Source organism: Ahaetulla prasina, chromosome 6 (genome assembly GCF_028640845.1).
Source record: "Ahaetulla prasina isolate Xishuangbanna chromosome 6, ASM2864084v1, whole genome shotgun sequence".
Taxonomy (NCBI): Eukaryota; Metazoa; Chordata; class Lepidosauria; order Squamata; family Colubridae; genus Ahaetulla; species Ahaetulla prasina.
Window position 1 is genome coordinate 53,439,367 of NC_080544.1, and position 23,277 is coordinate 53,462,643.

Genomic DNA, 23,277 nt, shown 5'->3' on the forward strand with positions numbered 1-23,277 from the left:
TTGCAAATAACAACATGGTAGCTATTGTTCTTTCCCTACTCTTCACCAGTTTTAAAACAAGAGCGACTCTATCTTAGAATGACATGGTAAGCAATGTCAGTTAACTAACATATCCCAGAATCTTACCCACTTGCACTTTTTGCATTTTTTAAGCTAAATTATTTCATTGGGTCATCCGAAGCCCAAATATTTGCCATTTGGGTAATTGTAAATTTGGATATGTATCTAAAGCTGGGGAAAGAATTTGGAATAAACTGCTACAAACTGCAATAGTATTGTTTCTGCAAATTAAGGCTACTGCTAAAAATCCCTCTTCTACCATATTTTAAAGAAGCAAAAACCCTGGTCTCCAGTCTAATTATAACCATTCAGTTTTAAGGATATGCACCCCTTTTCCCGCAGAAGTCCAAACTTGTATCTTTTGTAACTTTTTTCAGTTAAATTCTTATGCTGCATACCTTCATGATGCTGTTTTGCTTTATGCATCAACTGTAAAAGAAATGTTAGAAGACAAAAAGGATTTTCTTGATGGAAGGGCATTAATCAGCACTTTAAAAGGCTATAATAAAACCCCTCTATATGGTAAGCTTGTGAATGAATGTAATAACTACAGTCATTGTAAGTTGACAGGGCCAATAATACAACAACTTTGGCTATGGGTTAGCCAAACACAAAATATAAAGAAGCTGGGATGGTGTCTAAACTAGTCTATGTGGTTAGTTTATAGTATCTTATGGAAACCCAGAAAGTAGGCTGAATAAATAAGTGTGAGCATATAATGGGTAACTGTGTCATGTGAAGATCATATCTGAAAGTAGAATAATTTCTAAGGGATCTCCATATAAACAAGAATGGGAATATTTTTATAGCCACATTGCCCAATTTAGGTATTGAATATCAAATGTGCGCAGAACCAAAGATAAAATGGGAAGGATCTGATCTGACAAGATATCTTTTTCTCATTATTCACATAGTGAATGTTTGAATCAGACTGTTTTTAAATGCAGAAGCAATAAAGCAATTCCTTTTTCTGATTGCTTTATTGATTAATACTGTTCTTGAAAATCTCTGCAGATTTTGAAGATACAGAAGAATTGTCCCAAATAAGGTATATAAGAAATGTTTAAGCATCTGTATCTTAAATGTCTTCGTTATTTAGGCATCACTGGACCTGTGCACATAGATAAACTGGGTGAAAGAAAAATGGATTATTCCGTGTATGATCTTCAGGAATCTGGAAATTCTACTCACTTCATTCCTGTTCTTAATTTTGATACTTACAGAAGAACATTAAGGTATTTCTGCCTGTATATATACTCCATAATATAATATTTCACATAGCATGAAAATATTATACATAAAGATTTAGTTTGTTGAGAACAATATATAGTTTCTTTATTCATCTATTGAAAGAGTAGCTTATTGTCTTTATCTTATGGAGCATGAATTTAGGCCAACTTCAGGCAGAAGCATAGTTCTTTTATAGTTAGAGCAATCTGACCCTTGCTTTTCATGGATTGCTTTTTCTATGAATTCATGTGTACAGAATCTATTCAAGTCTTTTTAAAACTGAGTTCATGAACATGTCCATATAGTTTTCTTGGTAATAATAAGAAAGTTGCTTGACATTGCGTTTCTGAGATATTTTCTCAACTATCAAGTCCACTCTGCTCCCTATCATTTTCTGGTGGTCTCCAAGCATTAAATGTCTCTCACCAAAACTGGGTCGGATAGTTAAGTTGGACTGAGAGAGTGTGACTGGCCCAAATTTACCTAGCTGGCTTTCATGGCTAAAGTGGGAGCATCTCCCACTTTCTAGCCTAGTGCCTTAGCCACTAGATCTCTCTCTCCCTCCCTCCCTCTCCCTTCCTCTCTCCCTCCCTCTCCCCCTCTCCCTCTCCCTCTCCCTCTCCCTTCCACTTCTCTTTCCCCTCTCCCTCTCTGTCTTCTCCTTCTCTTTCTCCATATGTCTTCCATATGTTTAGTAATTACTGGAGCATTTACTGGAATGTAATGCCCTTTCTATTTGAATTATGATTCATACACATTTTATTAAACATACAAAAAAGAAAAAAAAATATTGTGACAAAAATAATATAATATATATAAATAAGTTACTATATAAAGTATGGATTGATTCACAAGTTTAGAATATTATGTGATTTACAGTAAATAATAAAAAAAAGGTATTTCTGTAAAAATACAACTGACCTTTAATGTTAACCTTTATCTTGTCTTATTATCTTTAGTCCCACTGTAGAAATTAACTATATTGGTTGGTCAATCGGAGAAATACCTAAAGACAAACCAGTTTGTGGATTTCACAATGAACACTGTAAAATTCAAGCTACCAGTGAGTGTGATGTTTACTTGTTTATTTATTTATTTATTTTATTTTGTCACAACAATATATGTAGGTATCATACAAAAAGATTATATAGCATATAAACACATATATGAGTAAATATTAGGAGGTATAAGCATATATATATATAGGAAGAAGAAAAGAAAAAAACAATAGGACAGGAATGGTAGGCACATTTGTGCGCTTATGCACGCCCCTTATGGTCCTCTTAGGAATGGGGTGAGGTCAATAGTAGAAAGTTTTTGGTTAAAGCTTTTAGGATTATGAGAAGAGACCACAGAGTCAGGTAAAGTATTCCAAGCACTGATGATTCTGTTACAGAAGTCATATTTTCTGCAATCTAGATTAAAGCGGTTGACATTTAGTTTAAATCTATTAGTTGCTCTAGTATTATTGCAATTAAAGCTGAAGTAGTCTTTAACAGGAAGGACATTACAATAGATGATTCTGTGAGTTAAACTTAGGTCTTGTTGGAGGCGAAGGAGTTCTAAGCTTTCTAAGCCTAGGATTTCAAGTCTGGTGGGGTAAGGTATTTTGTTGTTTTCAGAGGAATGGAGAACTCTTCTTGTAAAATATTTCTGGACACGTTCAATTGTATTGATGTCAGAGATTGCACCTTATACTATGTATCTGAATCCTATTCTAGATTTTATTGTAGATCAGACTATTGAATTAAATTCCTATCTTTTTTTTAAAAAATGCTAATATTAAATATGAAGCTGCATCTGATTGGGGATAGCACCAAGTAATGTTGAATTATGGTAATTGGCTATACTAATTGAAGCTGGTAGGAACCAGAATCCAGTAACATCTGGAAATGTTGACTAACATGACACATTGTTGCTGCAAATCAGTTTTGTTCTTCCAAAGTTGTCTAATAATTATTTTAGCTATTCCTAACCAATAGAAAAAGGTTTTATCCATAATTCTCATTGCCTTGATAAATTCTAGATTCTAAAATCTATATTTATAACATGGAAGAATTGTTTGATAGATTTGTTGTCCTGAGATTTCTAAAACATAATTCAGTTGTTGTATCAGATAGCGTGCTTCACTAAGACTGTGCTCATTCTGCCAATTTCATAATGACCTGTACTATTTTTTATCATTAGAAGGTACAGCTCTGATTGTTATGATCATTCTCCTGATAATCACCATATTGGGGACCATAGGTGTGACAATATTTATGAAGATCTATAAAGGCAACTTTCAAAAGCAAATCAATGATCCTGGATGGAGAATTAACTATGAAGATATCATTTTTCTTAATAATAATAAGGTAAACTATTACATGCCATAATGATGAAGCTGGGGAAGTCATACTTGTCTAACACAACTATTGGACACAAAGTAGGGGAAAATTAACACATATTAAACTAAAACTGAAACAGAAATATGACGTCCATTCTAATTATTCTTATTGATGCTATCCATTCCATTAAATGCATTGGAAGGAAACGTATTTAGAGAAATCAATGGTAATCTTATTTCTTTTTTCTAGTTCAAAGATATGGTAAAAAAAAACTCAGAAGTTTCTGATATCATTAGATGGAAGACTCAATAACATTGGTTTGGGTTTTCCAAAAAGCAAGACTTTTTATCTTGATAGGATAGTTTAGATTTTTTTCCTGTGATCACAAAGGCCTTGATATTGTCTAGAAGAGTAAGGGGTTTTTTTTGATGTTAATGGAAGATTTGTTTTGACATTAGAATCCCTAATATAACATTTTACATTCACTTTGAAAGGAAAAATATGATCTGCCTCAAGCAAGCACATCAGAACCTGAAGAAACAGAAAATGTTGGGGCTAATTTGTTTATCTCCAGCAGGAATTATTCCTCACTGAAAGACAAGCAAGGAAAAGAAGATTTTTTCACTACAGTAGGATTATATCAGGTATGTAGATGATAGATAGATAGAATAGAATAGAATAGAATTTTATTGGCCAAGTATGATTGGACACACAAGGAATTTGTCTTGGTGCATATGCTCTCAGTGTACAAAAAAGAAAAGATACGTTCATCAAGATATGTAGGTAGGTAGGTAGGTAGGCAGACAGACAGACAGACACAGACAGACAGATAGACAGACAGACAGACAATCAGGAATGGGATATATAGATATCCCAACCACAGTAGATGTATTATGAAATAAGAGTGCATTTCTCTAATTTCTGTTGTGTTTAATAGTATTTCTGTTATTTACAGAGCACAAGCTGGTCAGCAGTATAAAATACAGAATATGGGATACTAGATAGGAATGGGAAGACATCTTTATTTGATTAGCTTTGTAGAAATTGGAATTAAATGAAATTCTTAGACTAATGTAAATGCAGTGTAGAACTGTATACCATCCAAATCAAAATTTATTGGGTAATATATTTCTGCAAAGTATTATAAGTGGCTGTACATAGACATATTAGTTATTTATTTTATTGTATTTCTACCCTGCCCATCTCACTTAAATCTCCCTGGGCAGTTTATGAAATACAGTGAAAGGAAATGACCTCAAATTTCTTTCAAAACAGTTAGACAAGCCCTAAGAAATGATACAACTGCTTTTATGAATTGAAGAAACTTCCTTCATTTTTATAATTGTACATAGAGTCCTTGATTTACAGTCATTTGTTTAATGGTCATATAAAGTTATGATAAAAAATGTGACTTAAGACTGGTCCTCGCACTTACAACTGATGCAGTGTCTCTGTGGTAAAATGATCAGAATTATATTTGTGAGTCCTTGGAAACCAGCATGAATTTATATGGTTGCATTATCCCAAGGTCACATGATCACTATTTGGGACCTTCCCAGGTAGCTTCAAGCAAACAAAGTCAATGGACAAGGACAGATTTGCTTAACAAGCATATGATTTGTTTAACCACGGCAAAAAAACTTGTAAAGTTGGGTATGACTTACTTAATAACTAACTTAATAACTTACTCAATAACTACACTTAGCAACAGTTCTGGTCCCAATTGTAGTTGCAAATCAAGAACTACCTAGAGATATGGATAGTGGTGGGCTATCCCCACCACTATTTAACAACTGGTTCTGTGAGTACGTGCTTTGCATGAAAATGTGCCTAATGCTTGCGTGCAGTGTTCAAAATACAGCAATTTGAAACTCAGCTGCTTACCTTCTAAGGCAGCCCTGGTAAGTAGAACAGTGGAGGCATGGAAATCAGCTATGCAGTGCAAATCAGCTGAGCTAGAAAGAAGGAAATATAGAACAGGATAGGGTGGTGATGGGTGGGCGGGGCCAGCTGATCGTCAGAACTTTCAGTTCGCCCGAACTGGTCCAAACCAGCAGCAGCCCACCACTGAATATGAAACATCTTTTCTGAATGATTGTCTTAGCCCTGCTGATTTTTCCCAGGACACAGTTCATTCCATGAAACATTTTACATCTAATAGACCTATAAAATATATTTTTGAAAATTTAAGAACTTTAGAAAAGTTTAAATTAGTTTTGTTCTATCCCTGCATTTTACTTTTTCTCTAGGATTCTCCTGCAGTTCCAAGTACCAAGTAGTCCTCAATTTACAACCACAATTCGGCCCAGGATTTTGGTCCAAAGCTGGGCACTACATTATCTAACTCAATTTTACAACCATTTTTACCATGGTCTTAAAGCTGTTATTAAGTGAGCCATGTGGTTACTATCAGAATCTGGTCGTTAATTCAGAAAATCCAATGGGTGTTTTTTGCTGTTTTCAGCTGAAGAATTTTATGATCACCTGACTGTGGTCACTGCAATTGGTCCTAAATGAAACTAATTGTCAGGTTCATGAAATGTGGTCATGTGACCATTGGCAGAAGGCAGCACAATATTTTATGATAGTAGGAAGTACTTTACAGGCATCCTTTCCAAGGCTATCATAACTCTGAACAGTCATTAAGCAAGTATTATCTGTAGTAAATGCCGTCTTCAATTTCTATTAATTCTTTAGGTATATTTACCTTCTCTTTAGTTCTCATCAATGTGTCTTTCTCTTGAGAAGGTGATCATACTTTACAATAATTACTAAGCAATAATTTTGCTACACATTTTTACTATGCTTTTATATAAAAATATTACATTTTCTGCTCACTTCGGATTACAAATTTTATACTTGGACAAAATATAATAGTTTTTTAAAACACAATTCTCTGAAGTTATTGGAGAAGTCATGGAACAGATTTTTTATAAAACCTGGACTCTTATTACATTGTTTAAAATACAGTTCAGTTCCAATTTATTGCACACTAACATTTAAAACAACAGCAACTTTTGTAACTTTTACTTACAAAAGTAAAAGTTTTTATTGTATTGAGATGGAACTTGAGAAGGTCATGAGGTTCCAAAATATTAAAGCATAATTTTGCTGGGTTTAGAATATTATGATAATAACTTGTGCAGTAATTTGGGGTACTGCAGAGAGTGCTCAAAATATGATCCTAATGGAGCCTATCCATTATGGTCAGATATCACAGCAGTCATTAGGTGAAACATGTCACCTAACTACCTCCAACCCTCCACTCCCAATGAAATGTAAAACAAATTTATGGGCTGTTAAGTGGAATGCCTCCTGCATTTGGGAGGCCATTGCAGGCCTTGGACAGGACAAGGCCTGTCTCCCCAGACTCTCCCAAGACTCCCCCGATCTAATTTCCACGCCTTGGCTCCCCACAGGCCTTTTCTCAATCCCATAGGGTCCTCCCAGACCTTAGACCTGATTTCCCTCCCACCTGGCAAGACACCCTTCTCACCATTTATCCTTATCCCTTGAAGCTCCAAGGCCTTCCAGAGCTCTGGGACAACTTCTTTCTTTGCGTGGTTGAATGGCACATTCCTGAAAGCCTTTTTGCCCTGCCAGCAAAATGGTGGCTGCATTTGGGTCATTGCTGTACGGCCTGGAAACAAATGGCTTAATTTTGCTGCTTTAATAAGTTCTGCATAGTGCTGCAGAAGCTATCACTGTTGATACCTCTCTAAGGCAGCAAAATGAAGCAGTTTGTCCACAATCATTTGTGGGTAGAGACAAAATGGTAGCTGCATTTGGATCACTGCAGCACAGCCCATGTTCTCCTTACATAAAATGAGGTCTGGAGAGCTTCAGAAGATAAACATGGGCCATGATGGGTGTGTGGGGAGGAGGCTCAAGCGCTGTAAACTTCTGGTGGGGTGGGAGGAGAAAGGCAGAAGTCCACTGCAGGACTCTGAGGGGGTTTGTAAGGACAAATAACTGCAGGCCTGCTGCTGTCATAATTTTGAAATAGGGTCATAAGTAGCTTTTTTTGGGATGGGGTTGGTCATAATTTTAAGCGTCATCTATAAAACAATAATTTTCATTTTAAATCAATTTAACTGAGAGCAATTTCGAATAAACATATATCAAATAAGTCACCAGAATGCATTTCAAAATTAAATATCTAGGCAAGTTTTTTTGGAGGGGGATTTATTTATTTATTATGGTGCCCATTCCCATAGAATGGGACTGATTTTCTAAGCAGCCAAGACATTTCTCCAGTGCAAGATGAAACAGAAAGTTATTCAAGATTATCCTGATCACTAGGAGGGATTAAATGGATTAAATTTTTACTGGGTGGTAGCCACCAGAAATGTTTACCTCTAAGGATCCATTATGTGAGATTTTAGAGAGACAGAACCTAGAAAGAATTGTCAGACTTTTAAAGTAGACCAGGTCATGATTACATGAGAGTTGATTTGTGCTGATTTATTGTTGTAATGTAAAATAATGGAATCATAGTAGCCTGTCAGTTTCCCTCTGCTATCTCTTATACCAAATATATTTTTTAGATATATTAAATATATTTTAACCATTTTTCTACTTTTCCATGACAGTTTTCTCTTAATTCGTCCCACATACCTTTATCAAGGTTGACTTTGAATTCCTCTACAGGAATTGGCCCTATTTTATCTAGCTGGATGGGCAGCAAAATACAGGAAAAAGTGGCCCCCTCAGCAGGTCTAGAATTATGTAGGACCTTCTGCGCAACCACTGATATCTTAAATCACATACAGAAGGCAATTGACAACAGTTGCAGCTCCTGAAATAGCAGGGTGGCCTAAGCCTATCAAGATAACCAATTCTGCAATCAGCACCATCTGTGGTTTCTGGATGTTCTTCCAGCACAAAGAGTACATTGCAGTAAATCCAACCAAGAGGTGATTAGGGTATGAGATTGAGCAGGGCCTCCTGACCAGGAAAGCTTGATGTATCTAGAAATCTAGATGTAATTGTGCAAAAGCTGCCAAATAAAACTTTTTTCATATTTAAAGATATAATGTCCCTAAAATTTTTGGACCCTTAAATCCAAAATCATTTTGTCTTGCAGGGATTAAGTCAAGCTTTCTTCCCCATCCAGATCATGAAGGCCACCAGACACTGGGTGAGCACTTCCATAACATCATCTGTTCAGCCTGGGAGTGAGATGCCAGAGCATCATTAGTAAATTGTTTCTGCCAACATAGTAGCTTCATATAGATGTTGAAAAGAAACTGACAGAGGAGATATCCATTATTCACTCCACTAAGTAGGCACTTCTACTTGTCCATCGGCCTTCTGGAAGTGACGTTTCAGTTCCAAGACAGTGGACCACTATTCCAAGATGGTTTCTATGTTAAAGCACACAAAATAAAAGCTCTTCTTCTTTTAATCTTTTGTTTGACCATTTTTGGTCTTGTTTCAGGGTATTCTTGTTGCTGTCAAGTTCATTGATAACCAAACAGATGCCTTGGTTTGGAAACCACCAATTCTTCAAGAGATTCAAATGGTATGTCTATTTGATCAGCTTTTTAAAATCCTCTGTTGAAAATCTGTGTCTTCTTTAAATCTTCAGTTTCTACCGTTGAATTTCAAACTTGAACCCAGGTTAATAACCTGGGTTACTAATATCCAAGTTATCCAAATAGCCTAGTTATTCATAGTTACAATGATTTCTTTAATTTTAAAATCTTCCAAATTATTTTCTTCTCTGGTGGAAAAAAACAATTAAAATACATTTTCTCCATTACAATGGATAAAAATTATTTTACAATGTCAGTGACAATTTTGATAAAACATTGATAAGACCACTGATAAACTGGTATATTGAAAGGTGTCTTACTTGGTAAGTGTTCTTGGTAACCAATGCTGTGAATCTGGTCCTTCAGGAAACACAATCCCATTCAGAACCAGAGACATATGTCTTATCAAGTGTAAATGACTTCCCGTAGAGTTTGATACCAATATAGGCTGGGGTCTGTGCAGAACAAATTAAGAATTGATAAGCATGAACCAAACTTTATTTATTTCAGATGAGAGAATTGAGACATGAAAATCTGGTGGTCTTCTATGGGATATGTCCAGAAGTTCCAAATATCTGCATTGTAATGCATTATTGTAAGAAGGGAAGCCTAAAAGTAAGCATTATGCAAAAGAATGGCTAAGTATTAATTTTACAGTACTGTTAAAAATAGTTCCATTTTATATATTCCATATTATGAAATACTTACCTTTTGAGTAACATAAAGTCTATAACGCTTTCCCAAATATAACATTTTGGCCTTTTTGTATGACATATATAATTGAGTCAAACAAGGTAATAAATGTTAACTGTGTCATATGAACAGAAATGAGATTAACAGAAAATTAAACCTCTTGGCTGGCTGCCAGAGTAAGGAGAAAATTGTATGCTACTTCAAAAATGGGATTGCCCTAAATAGTCAGTCTTTAAACACTCAGTCTTTTTCCCATTTTTACTTTTTGGCTTATCCCTAAGCTATAAAATAAGGGAAAGATGTATTTGTAGCCAGTCCCTCATGCTTTCTGTAGTGGCATAAAGTGATTGGAAAGACACTGAAAATGATCACTTTCCCTTTGAGATGATGGAAATCATTTCTTAGTAGCTGATGATCATACTTTTTCTTGGAAAGCAACTGGTACATATTCAGCTTTATTGCACAAATATAATCAGTTGTAACTATGTCACTTCTGGATGAACTAATAATAGTGTGTACTTTACATGTATACATTATTATTATTATTATTATTATTATTATCATCATCATCATCATCATCATCATCATCATCATCATCATCATCTAAGTATTAGTTGGGACAGAAGATTAAGCAAGATTCAAAATCTTATTCTACACAGTATTATAGAATTAAGAACTTTAATCTTGCTTAATCTTCTTTCTCAACTAATACTTAGATAATAATAAAATACAGGTAAAGAACACATTCTTTGTTAGATTCGGGCAATAACGAGGCAGGAGACCAGGGTAGTGACAACAGCTCTTTACTATATGGTGAACCCAGCAGCCAGTGCTGGGAAAAACCTCTCTTTATATACAGTTTAGCCGGAGGCTTCAACCAATCAGCAACGTGCTATTTTCCCGCCAAAACTTTTAAAGATACATTACACTCCTTCCCTCCCAGAAAACACTTTACCAATATTTACATGAAATTAACATCTTATTTGTCAACGTAATCACGCAAGTAGACTGGGCGTCTCCTGACTCTTTCGGACCTGCGCAATGCATTTTCTGGGAGTGAGTCGAGCTGACCGGAGGGACTGTTTGTTCCTCTCAGCTCCTCCTCTAGGCCATCCGGCCCTGGATTATTTGCAGAGTCGTCCCTGCTGTTTTCAGGAGGAACCGGTTGGCGTCGCTGGACCTCCTGGAACTCAGATAAGTCCTGCGTTTGCCCCGGGTTTGAGTCAGCTGTGGATTTATGCATTGAATAGTCAGGGCCTGTTTCGTCTGATTCTGCTTTATCGGTTATGCGTTTCCTTATTTGATCTATGTGGCGTTTCCATACCCGGCCATCCTCTATCTCTACTAGATATGATTTTGGTCCTGTTATTTCTAGGACTTTTCCTGCTAACCAGGTCGGGCCCTCGCTGTAGTTGTGTGCCCACACTAGGTCGCCTACTGCCATCTCTCTTGTTTTACCGTGTGCCCCTTTGTAACCGTCTGGTGTGTAGTTTGGGTTTAAACGGTCTAGTGGGCACCTAAGCTTCCGACCCATTAATAGCTCGGCCGGGCTGCGGCCAGTTGTTACACAGGGGGTTCTGTGTTGGACTGCTAGATATGTATCAATTTTTGTTTGCCAATCGCCTGGCCTGATTCTGGACAATGCTTCCTTTGCGCTCGAGCGAAGCGTTCTGCAAGGCCGTTCGTCGCAGGGTGGAAAGGCGCCGAGAGGACATGTCGGATGCCCTCCTCTGCCAAGTACCCTTCAAACTGGGTTGCCGTGAATGGCGGGCCGTTATCGGAGACTAAAGTGTCGGGCAACCCGTGGGTTACAAATAGGTGCCGTAGGACTGAGATCACGGCATCGGCTGTCATGGATCTCATGAGAATGATTTCCAGCCATTTGGAGTAGGCATCGACTACTACCAAAAAGGTTTGGCCGTGGAAGGGCGGCAAAATCGATATGGATCCTAGACCAGGGCCCTGGGGTCTCTCCCATTCCCGAATCGGGGCCGTTGGGGTAGGGGTCTGGCCTCGTGGCAGGCCTGGCATTCCCCTACCCTTTCAGCAATTTCCGAGTCCATTAGGGGCCACCACACATAGCTTCTCGCTAGACCCTTCATTCTCACGATCCCTGGGTGACCTTCGTGAAGAAAATCCAATACCTTTTTTCTCAATTTCTCCGGGATCACCACTCGATCCCCCCATAGCAGGCACCCCCCTTGAGCCGAGAGTTCCCCACGTTTTTTTACAAACTCTTTAAAACGCTCGCCCGGCGCACCGGGGCAACCTCTTTGTACCCAACCAATTACAGTTCTAATTGTAATGTCCTTATCTGACCGAGCCACCTCTTTGGATGTGACTGGGCCAGAGTCCAAAGAGTCAATTAGCAGAACTGGTATCCCGGAGTGGGGTCTTGATAGTCTCTGGTAACGGGCATCTGCTCAGGCGTCTGCATGCCTAATTCCTTTCCTGGCGGTGTAGTAATTTGTAAGAATACGCTGCCAGGAAGATAGTCCATCGGGTCAGTCTTGGCGAAAGTGCCACGGGCGTTGGGCGATCGCCTGCCAACAGACCTAGCAAAGGTCTATGGTCCGTGATGATTTCAAAATCACGACCAAATACATATTCATGGAATTTCTTTACTCCGGAGACTATAGCCAAGGCTTCCTTATCAAGCTGGCTATAATTCCTTTCAGTTGATGACATGGTTCGGGAGTAATATGCAATAGGGGCTTCTGTGCCATTTGGTAACCTGTGCCTGGGCACAGCCCCACCCCATAGGGAGATGCATCGCAGCTTAACACTAATGGCAGCGTGCCATTGTATTGGATAAGGAGGCTATCACTCGATAGGAGATTCTTTACCCTTGAATGCCTAGCTTCCGCCTTTCCCCAAGACCATGCAGCCGTCTTTGCTAGTAATTTATGCAGCGGCTCGGCTACTGTTGCCTTATTCCTTAAGAATACCGCGTAGAAGTTGACCAGACCTAAGAATGCCTGTAACTCCGTTTTGTTCTTTGGAACCGGGGCCTTCCTGATGGCCCGTACCTTGCTCTCAGTGGGGTGAATCCCTTCCCTGTCTATCCGGTAGCCCAGGAATTCCACAGACTCAACCCCGATCTGGCATTTGTTCAGTTTAACTGTGAGACCGGCAGACGGAAAATGCCCAAAACTTTCGCAGCCTTACCCCTAATTCCTCTAGATTCTCAGCGGATACCAGTACATCGTCAAAGTATGGTACCACCCCGGTAGGCCTTGCAATAGCCGCTCCATTAGGTTCTGAAATAACCCTGGAGCCACACTAACCCCAAACTGTAACAGGGTACACTTAAAAGCCCCTCTGTGAGTCACAATTGTCTGCGCTTGGCTGTGCTGCTATCTACGGGCAGCTGTTGATAGGCTTGGGCCAAGTCTAGCTTGGCAAAACTTGCCCTTGCCCCATTGAGTGCAGTAAGTGCTGTACCACCGGACGGGTAAGCACTCTTTGCAACGCTTTGTTAAGCGTTGCCTTGTAGTCAGCGCAAATCCGGACCGACCCGTCCGGTTTGACTGGGGTGACTATAGGGTCTCCCACTTAGCATGGTCAACTGGCACTAGAATTCCCTGGTTTACTAGCTTGTCCAGTTCCCGGTCAATCCTGGGCTTTAGGGCGAACGGGACCCTTCTAGCCTTTAGATGGATAGGGGCAACTTGGGGGTCTAAGTTAAACGAGATAGGGGTCCCCGTGTATTTGCCCAGGCAGTCTCTGAAAACGTCCCCAAATTCTTTCACGAGTGCGTCTTTGAGGTCGACTTCGTTTCTGAAGATTCCAGTCACTCCCATGCCCAATGCTCGGAACCAGTCCAGTCCCAACAAGCTTGGCAGGGTCCCATCAACGATGGTGATGGGCAGAGTTTTCTTGTATTGTCCATACTCGACATGGACGGACGTTACCCCTCGGACGGGGATGCGATTCCCTTGGTAGTCTTGTACCTTTAATTTCTGTGGTTTCAGCTTACGCTTTGCGATGGCGGGTAAGGCTCTCACGAGAGTAATCCCAGGACATGATCGTGATCGATGAGCCGGTGTCCACCTCCAATCGGCACGGCACCCCCTCAATCTTTGCCTTTGTAAAGATTTTTTTCTCTAGGCGTGTTGATGCGTGACCCACTCTCACGACAGTCTGATTCAACTTCACGCCTTTTTTAAACTGACCACTTGCGGGCCGCTTCGCCGTTCCCGCGCTCTGATTGGCCGGTTTGAATTTTTGGCGGGAAGGTTGGGGAGCTCGACAGACCTGTGCTAGGTGCCCCTTCCTTTCGCATCGCCGACAAGTTGCATCCTTAAATCTGCATTGTTGTCGTTGGTGTTGCCCTCCGCAACTCGCGCAGTCACCCCGGTCGTCTTTCTCCGGCCTCCCGGTGTGGAAGACTCCTTCCTCCTCCTCACCGTCCGATTCGGCCTGGACCTCTTCATTGTGGACTGGGGTTGATTTCGCACCAGCCGTTGGTGCGACCTGCTTTTGTAGGGTTTCCGCCGCTTGGGTAGACATCTCGTGAGCCCTGGCTTCGTCCAAGGCGTTTGCCAGCGTTAGGTTGCTTTTAGACAGCAGCCGCCTCCGCAAACGGATGTCCCTGACCCCGCGGATGAGTTGCTCCAGCAATGCCTCATCCAAGTCTCGGTACTCGCAATGTTTTGAGGCTTTCCTCAGGGCGGCCATGTATGCGCTGATGGACTCGCCCTCTTGCTGTCTGCGCTCCCCGAATTCGAACCGTTGCACATACTTGGATGGCGTTGGTGCATAATGGGCTTTCAATAAAGTCTGCAGAGTTTGCCACGGTACCGACTGTACCGGCGTTGGCTCCGCCAGGGATTCTGCGGTGTCGAAAACTTCTGGACCGCAGTGGCTCAGGAAATACGCTCGTTTCCTGTTGTCTGAAACTCCTTGAAGTTCGTTCGCCTCGAGGAAACACTCGAAACGAGCCATGTATGACCCCCATTTTTCCTTAGCTGGGTCGAATGGCGCTGGCGGTGTGTAGCCGGACATCGCTGCTTTCCGCCCTTGTTTGCTGGGTTCACGTCTTCCTGGTGAGTTCAGCTCTTTTCCTGGCGCTCTTAGCCTCGAAATCCCACCTTCGTCGCCAGTGTTAGATTCGGGCAATAACGAGGCAGGAGACCAGGGTAATGACAACAGCTCTTTACTATATGGTGAACCCAGCAGCCAGTGCTGGGAAAAACCTTTCTTTATATACAGTTTAGCCGGAGGCTTCAACCAATCAGCAACGTGCTATTTTCCCGCCAAAACTTTTAAAGATACATTACATTCTTAATAGCTCATCCAGGAATGACATGGTTACATAATAACCATGTTTCTGCAATAAAGCTGAATATGTAGCCACATAAATTCTGTTCAGGCATGAACTCTGTTTTGGAAGAAGGAATTAAGCCTCAAACTAATTGGCAGACTTACAACACTACAACAGGTCCAAATGCACTAGACTAATTTATTATTTTAATGATAGATCTGGAAAGTACCAAGGATTGGAAACACTAATGGTACTTGTGTTCTATTACTAGGAAATTACCAATTCTAATTCTTTCAAAAAGCAGTTCAAAAAAGTCTTACCGTTGGTCTGCCCATTGGATCTGGTTTAGAACACCAAGAAATGAAATGATAAATCAGAAATGAAATTGAAGCAAAGAAGTGTGATGTAATTTAATCAACTGAAATAAAGAAATGAAATGAAATGAAATCAGAAATGAAACAAAGCAATCACTGGTATTTGTTGTGATGAAAATAGAGAACATAAATACATAAATATATGGTTTTATATAATAAATAAAATATCTAGATTTTGGGGTGTAAGCCATATGTAACTTACTCCTATCTTTGGAAACAGGGATGCTGTGGAGGCACAAATTCAGCTTCTGATTTAAACTGTGTCTCACTTGTGACCTTTTACCAGCATTGATTTTCCAAGCTACAATAATTGCATCTCAGGCAGGAGAAAGTATTTCAAAAAGTTCTTCAACAATACAGTTTTTCAAGCCACATTTTACAATACTGGCATTTGATGGACAAGAATAGAAATCAAAAACTAAACCCCTAGACTCTGTATATTAGGAATAAACAAAAAATTATTGATTCCTGCAAGGTGCTTGCAAGATTTTTTGTTATGTATCACATCTGTGAGCTTTCTCTCTTGCCTGCTAGAGTATCTTATCCTTGGAATTTCTACAAAGAAAATACGATAATATGCTCAACCAGAATAGAACTGCCATTGATGAGTAGGACAAATTGAGGCATTAACATATATAATGTATGGCTAAACTTTATACTCCAATCTTTTAATTCATTCCCTGTATGGAAAATTAGGAGTAGGCTCATATTCTTATCCTGTTCTCAGTCCAGTGCTCTGAGCCCTTAAAGGAGATTATAAGATTATTTTCTGTTGCCATCATGAGACATTACAAATTGATTGAAATGTCCTAAACTGAGCAGCAGCAAAGTGGTGTGTGCAAGTATAAACCTATAACCTAGACTGTGCTCTTAGTTTTCAAATGTAAACATTTTGAAATTCTCATAAGTAAACTGCATTATAATGAACTGCCATAAATAAATCGTGTTTAAAAACATTGAACTTATATAGAAACATATGGAATAGATTAAGGATAAATTGTATTAATAAATCAGAAGTCCATCTCCCCCACCCCCCCAAAAAATCCAAACTATAAGATTCCTGTGCTGATTCTTTTTCTAGGATGTTTTATTACATTCTGCTATTGAACTGGATTGGATTTTCAAAATCTCTTTTGCCTATGACATAGTCAATGTAAGTATGGCATAGAATAATTATTTTGTACCACAAGGACAATTTTATTTATTTATTTATTTATTTATTTATTTATTTATTTATTTATTTATTTATTATTTATATTTTTATACCGCCCTTCTCCGAAGACTCAGGGCGGTGTACAGCAGAAATAAAACATAAATATCGAAACAATTTAAAATACAATAACCATTAAAAATTTAATTCAATACGCTGAAAGTTTAAAAATTTTAAATAAAAGTTATAAATAAAATTAATCTCCTTAAAATCCCATTAAAACATTCAATTTAAAATTGTATCAGGCCAGCCCTGCTTGATGAAAAAAGAAGGTTTTGAGCTCGCGCTTAAAGGTCCGAAGATCAGGGAGAAGTCGTAGCCCAACGGGTAGTTCATTCCACAGGGCCGGAGCTCCCACAGAGAACGCTCTCCCCCTGGGGGTCGCCAGCCGACATTGTCTGGCTGACGGCACCCTGAGGAGGTCCTCTCTGTGGGAGCGCACAGGTCGATGGGAGGTTATCGACGGCAGTAGGCGGTCCCGTAAATATCCCGGTCCCATGCCATGGAGTGCTTTAAAGGTGATAACCAGAACCTTGAATTGCACCCGGAAGACTACCAGCAACCAGTGCAGCCTGCGCAGGAGAGGTGTTACATGGGAGCTACGGGAAGCTCCCTCAATCCCCCGCGCGGCCGCATTCTGTACCAGTTGGAGCTTCCTGGTGCTCTTCAAGGGGAGCCCCATGTAGAGAGCATTGCAGTAATCCAGATGGGAAGTAACGAGGGCATGAGTGACTGTACATAACGAGTCCCGATCCAGGAAAGGGCGCAATTGGTGGATCAGGCGAACCTGATAAAAAGCTCCCCTGGCGACGGCCGTCAGATGGTTTTCTAAAGACAGCCACGCATCCAGGAGAATGCCTAAATTGCGCACCGATTCCCTGGGGGCCAACGATTCACACCCCCACAGTCAAAGATGGAGTTAATTGACTGTGCCAGGACGACGGTATCCACAGCCACTCTGTCTTGGATGGGTTGAGCTGGAGTCTGTTCGTCCCCATCCAGACCCGAACGGCCTCAAGGCACCGGGTCATCACATCAACGGCTTTGTTGGGATGGTTTGGGGTGGAAATGTACAGCTGAGTGTCATCAGCGTATAGTTGACAACTCACCCCAAAACCACGGATGATCTCCCCCAGCGGCTTCATATAGATGTTGAACAGGAGAGGCGAGAGAATCGACCCCTGCGGAACCCCACAAGTGAGTTGCCTAGCAGTCGACCTCTGCCCCCCTGTCAACACCATCTGCGAACGGTCGGAGAGGTAGGAGGAGAACCACCGAAAAACGGTGCCCCCCACTCCCAAACCCCCCAACCTTTGCAGCAAGATACCATGGTCGATGGTATCAAAAGCCGCTGACAGATCCAACAGGACAAGGACAGAGGAACAACCCCTGCCCCGTGCCCTCCAGAGATCATCAACCAACGCGACCAAAGCCGTCTCCGTGCTATACCCAGACCTGAAGCCAGACTGGCACGGGTCTAGATAGACAGTTTCCTCCAGGTACTGGGGAAGCTGCCATGCCACCACACTCTCAACAATCTTCGCAACAAAGCAAAGGTTGGAGACCGGACGATAATTAGCCAAAATAGCCGGGTCCAGGGAAGGCTTCTTAAGGAGGGGTCTCACCACCGCCTCTTTTAAGGCAGCTGGGAAGACTCCCTCCATCAAAGAAGCACTAATAATGCCCTGGAGCCAGCCTCGTGTCACCTCCTGAGTGGCCAGTACCAGCCAGGAGGGACACGGGTCCAATAAACATGTGGTAGCATTCAACCTTCCCAGTATCCTGTCCATGTCGTTGGGAGTCACAGAGTCAAACTCCGCCCAAACAATATTCTCAAGACCTGCCTCCGTCATCCCGCCTGAATCCCTCCAATCAGCATCCAGCCCGTCCCGGATCTGAGCGATTTTATCGTGCAGATACCTTCCAAATTCCTCAGCACGTCCCTGCAAGGGGTCCTCCCGAGCTCCCTGAAAAAGAATTTGAAAACTGTTGATTAGTATAGCAACTGAGTAAAATCAGACGACACATTATCTCTGTTCTTGTCATGGTTCTTGTCATGGCTCTTTAAGTAGTATTATTCTCTTTCTTTGTGAGGTATGTATATATATGTGCACATGTGTAGATTTAGAAATGGCTGTGAGTCTTAATTTTAGATCCTAATTCTAAGAACAAAGAAAATAAAGAAAAAAAGTTATTCCCCTTGGGCTAACTATTATTGGGTTGAGTTATATTTTTAATAAATGAGATTTTAATTCTTGGTCTGAATTTGGATATTTATTATATAAACCTGGGAACTGCTAGAGATCATATTTTTTTTAATTATTTCTAATTTTGATCTCAGAGAAAGATTAACTAACAAAGTGAAATTCAACAGTGAAAAAAGTAAGGCTCTACATTTAGGCAAAAAACCCAAAATGCACAGGTACCATATATGTGGTACTTTGCTCAATAGTAGTAACTGTGAGAGGGATCTTGGAGTCCTAATGGACAGCCATTTAGATATGAGCCAGCAGTGTGCAGCAGCTGCCAAAAAAGCCAACACAGTTCTGGGCTGCATAAACAGAGGGATAGAATCAAGATCACGTGAAGTGTTAGTGCCACTTTATAATGCCTTGGTAAGGCCACACTTGGAATATTGCATTCAGTTTTGGTCACCACGATGTAAAAAAGATGTTGAGACTCTAGAAAGAGTGCAGAGAAGAGCAACAAAGATGATTAGGGGACTGAAGGCTAAAACATATGAAGAACGGTTGCAGGAACTCGGTATGTCTAGTTTAATAAAAAGAAGGACTAGGAGAAACATGATAGCAGTGTTCCAATATCTCAGGGGTTGCCACAAAGAAGTGGGAGTCAAACTATTCTCCAAAGCACCTGAGTGCAGAACAAGATGCAATGGGTGGAAACTAATCAAGGAGAGAAGCAACTTAGAACTAAGGAGAAATTTCCTGACAGTTAGAACAATCAATAGGTGGAACAACTTGCCTACAGAAGTTGTGAATGCTCCAACACTGGAAATTTTTAAGAAAATGTTGGATAGCCATTTGTCTGAAATGGTGTGGAGTTTCCTGCCTGAGCAGGGGGTTGGACTAGAAGACCTCCAAGGTCCCTTCCAACTCTGTTATTATATTATTATGTTATTATGTTATTAGGCTGGCAGTACTGGAAAAACAATGCTCTAGAACCAAAATCTATAATACACTATATTATGATTAAAGACGATCAAAAATTGAAATATTGCTGTTGTGTTCATGATAAATATTATATCATGCTAACTTCCTTTGTTTAGGGTATTCTACTGATTGATGTAAGAATCATGCAGATATCGGTAGATTATTCTCCCTATCATACTAATATCTTTGTATTTCTTCATTCCTTCTCTTTCACACAAACATATACTCTGCATGTTTATTTTCAGGGTATGTTGTTCATCCACAACAGCCCTCTGAAATCTCATGGAAACTTAAAGCCTACAAACTGCCTGGTAGATAGTCGCATGCAAATAAAGCTGTGTGATTTTGGTTTATGGGAACTTAAATACAGAAGAAAATCTAGAATAATAACAGAGGAAGAGACAAACTATGCTGGTAAGAGCCTTATATAATTACTGCAAAGAACATCAACCCTCTAAGCACTTAGTTTGTGACATCTCAGTATTTAAATATTTTGGGGGGGAAATATTGAGATTATCATGTTCAGTAAGCAGATACCTGCCTTGTCTGATCACTTTGTTGCACAATCTCACTGTTCTGTTCTCTAATGGGATAGAAAGATAGAAAGATAGATAGATAGATAGATAGGATAACTTTATTGAATGTACACTAATTGGCATACATTAAAATGAAATTTCATTGCATGCAGCTCTCAAAGGGTCACCACCTCCAATATACAGTACGTAAACATGACAAAACAAATACATAAATAAATACAAAATTATGCTTATACCCACATATATTATATGACACAGAGAAACAACACAGTGTAGTTTGGATGTATTCATGTACATGGCGTGAAAATGAATCTTGCAAGTTTACCAGATGGATGGCATAGGAACAAAACTGTTACAGAATCTGGTAGTCCTGCTAGAAATACTTCAAAACCTCCTCCCAGTGGGGAGCAATAGAAACAGACTCTAAAGTGGGTATGTGGGGTCTCTAGCAATGCTGTGACCTCTAAGCACTTAGTTTGTGACATCTCAGTATTTAAATATTTTGGGGGGAAAATATTGAGATTATCATGTTCAGTAAGCAGATACCTGCCTTGTCTGATCACTTTGTTGCACAATCTTACTGTTCTGTTCTCTAATGGGATAGAAAGATAGAAAGATAGATAGATAGATAGATAGATAGATAGATAGATAGATAGATAGATAGATAGATAGATAGATAGATAGATAGGATAACTTTATTGAATGTACACTAATTGGCATACATTAAAATGAAATTTCATTGCATGCAGCTCTCAAAGGGTCACCACCTCCAATATACAGTACGTAAACATGACAAAACAAATACATAAATAAATACAAAATTATGCTTATACCCACATATATTATATGACACAGAGAAACAACACAGTGTAGTTTGGATGTATTCATGTACATGGCGTGAAAAATGAATCTTGCAAGTTTACCAGATGGATGGCATAGGGAACAAAACTGTTACAGAATCTGGTAGTCCTGCTAGAAATACTTCAAAACCTCCTCCCAGTGGGGAGCAATAGAAACAGACTCTAAAGTGGGTATGTGGGGTCTCTAGCAATGCTGTGACCTCTAAGCACATAGCGCTTATAAGCAGTATCCTGAATAACAGGAAGGGAGCTTTCTGTAATCTTCTCAGCTGTCCTTACCACTCTGTATGGACTTTCTATCTGAGGCATTGCTGCTACTATGCATTACTTCTACCCTCTCAGTCTTCCATGGGGATAAAATATTAGACTTTACCCTTATCATTAGGACCATAAAATGCAATGAAAGCAGACTCTTGCTTGCTGTGAATGACACAACCCAATGCTCTTTCATACAAGCATGAAAAAAATGGCAAATGATAAACTGAAAGCCTGATAAATTCCAATGTGAAATTCCCAGATCCATTCTTTGGACTAAAATGCAGCTTATGTACCCATAGATTTTTACTTTATGAAACATTGCAAAACAGTATCAATAATCTTACAATTGCTGTATAATTAAATTATTGCAGAAATAAGCAATAATCAGTTATGAAGAATTATTCCTGAAGGCCACCAAAACTATCTCAAAATTTTGGGGTAAAACATGACACATTAAAATACTGCTTTAGATATAAATAGTATTTGAAACAAGAACCGTAAATGTCCACATCCTATTAATCTGTCCCATTTTGTTTGTTTGTTTGCAGATTTATTCTGGACAGCTCCTGAATTGCTTAGAATGGAGGAGTATCCATTTCATGGCACCCAGAAGGGTGATGTTTACAGTTTTGCTATTATTATGAGAGAATTGATATACAATCATGAAGATGGTCCATTTCAAGATCAAAATAGGAATGCAGAAGGTTCTCTTTTTTTTCTCCTTATTGTGAGAAATTGTATAATTTATTCTGCAACATTATAGGTAGAAAAAATTGTTTAGACACACACACACACACACAAACATTTATAATCTGTTTATATATATATGCATAGGAGGAGAGTATGCAGATTATGCAATTTGAAGAGTATGTAATCCAAAAGTCCTTGGGAAGTATTACGTACTCATATATGTCTGCTAGCTAATCTACGCAATATGTTTAACATTTTTTAAAAAATACTATGCATCCCTATACTGAAGTTTATATCAGATTTTGAGATAACCTGTCAATCCAGATTACATAATTCTATTTTTCCATAAGGGTGCAACTAACCATCCATTAAATAATTAAACAAGTCTGTCCCACATTGATATGGTTCTTATCTACAAGTGTTTCTTTCCTAAGCTGTGGGAGGTGTTTTGTTTTGTTTTTTACATTTATATCCCACCCTTCTCCGAAGACTAAGGGCGGCTTACATTGTGTAAGGCAATAGTCTCATCCTATTTGTATATTTATATACAAAGTCAACTTATTGCCCCCCCAATAATCTGGGTCCTCATTTTACCTACCTTATAAAGGATGGAAGGCTGAGTCAACCTTGGGCCTGGTGGGACTCGAGCCTGCAGTAATTGCAAGCAACTGTGTTTAATAACAGGCTGTCTTACAGCCTGAGCCACCCACGGCCCGATTGTTGATCACAAATACCACACATACAATTTTTTCCCAGGGATGCTATGACATCATCTAGTTCAGTGTTGGTATATATTTTTACATTGTATTTTCATATATAAAAAGAGGGGGATTGTTTTTGAAAGTCAAACAACCCCCTTCCCCCTTCATAAACAATCTGAAGATGCGCTTGCTCAAATCTGGCCATTTTTTTTTTTTGTTTACATTTATACCCCGCCCTTCTCCGAAGACTCAGGGTGGCTTACAGTGTATAAGGCAATAAGGCATTGTGGTACTGAATTTCAGCAACAGAATTGGGAGTTATGTTAAAGGGAGCTTGATTTTTTAAAAAATAATAAAAACCATTT

The 23,277-nt window shown here is 39.6% G+C and overlaps 1 protein-coding gene across 1 annotated transcript in view; it reads left to right on the forward strand.

Annotated features, from left to right (window-relative positions):
* LOC131201293 (guanylate cyclase 2G-like) overlaps positions 1-23,277 on the forward strand; it is a 68,303-nt gene that overhangs the window by 31,668 nt on the left and 13,358 nt on the right. Inside the window, exons 5-14 of the mRNA XM_058189111.1 lie at positions 438-582; positions 1,160-1,295; positions 2,250-2,353; positions 3,478-3,644; positions 4,112-4,261; positions 9,058-9,141; positions 9,665-9,769; positions 16,569-16,640; positions 20,113-20,281; positions 22,070-22,225. Of these exons, the coding sequence (XP_058045094.1) occupies positions 438-582; positions 1,160-1,295; positions 2,250-2,353; positions 3,478-3,644; positions 4,112-4,261; positions 9,058-9,141; positions 9,665-9,769; positions 16,569-16,640; positions 20,113-20,281; positions 22,070-22,225 (1,288 nt within the window). The remainder of the gene's footprint in view (positions 1-437; positions 583-1,159; positions 1,296-2,249; positions 2,354-3,477; positions 3,645-4,111; positions 4,262-9,057; positions 9,142-9,664; positions 9,770-16,568; positions 16,641-20,112; positions 20,282-22,069; positions 22,226-23,277) is intronic.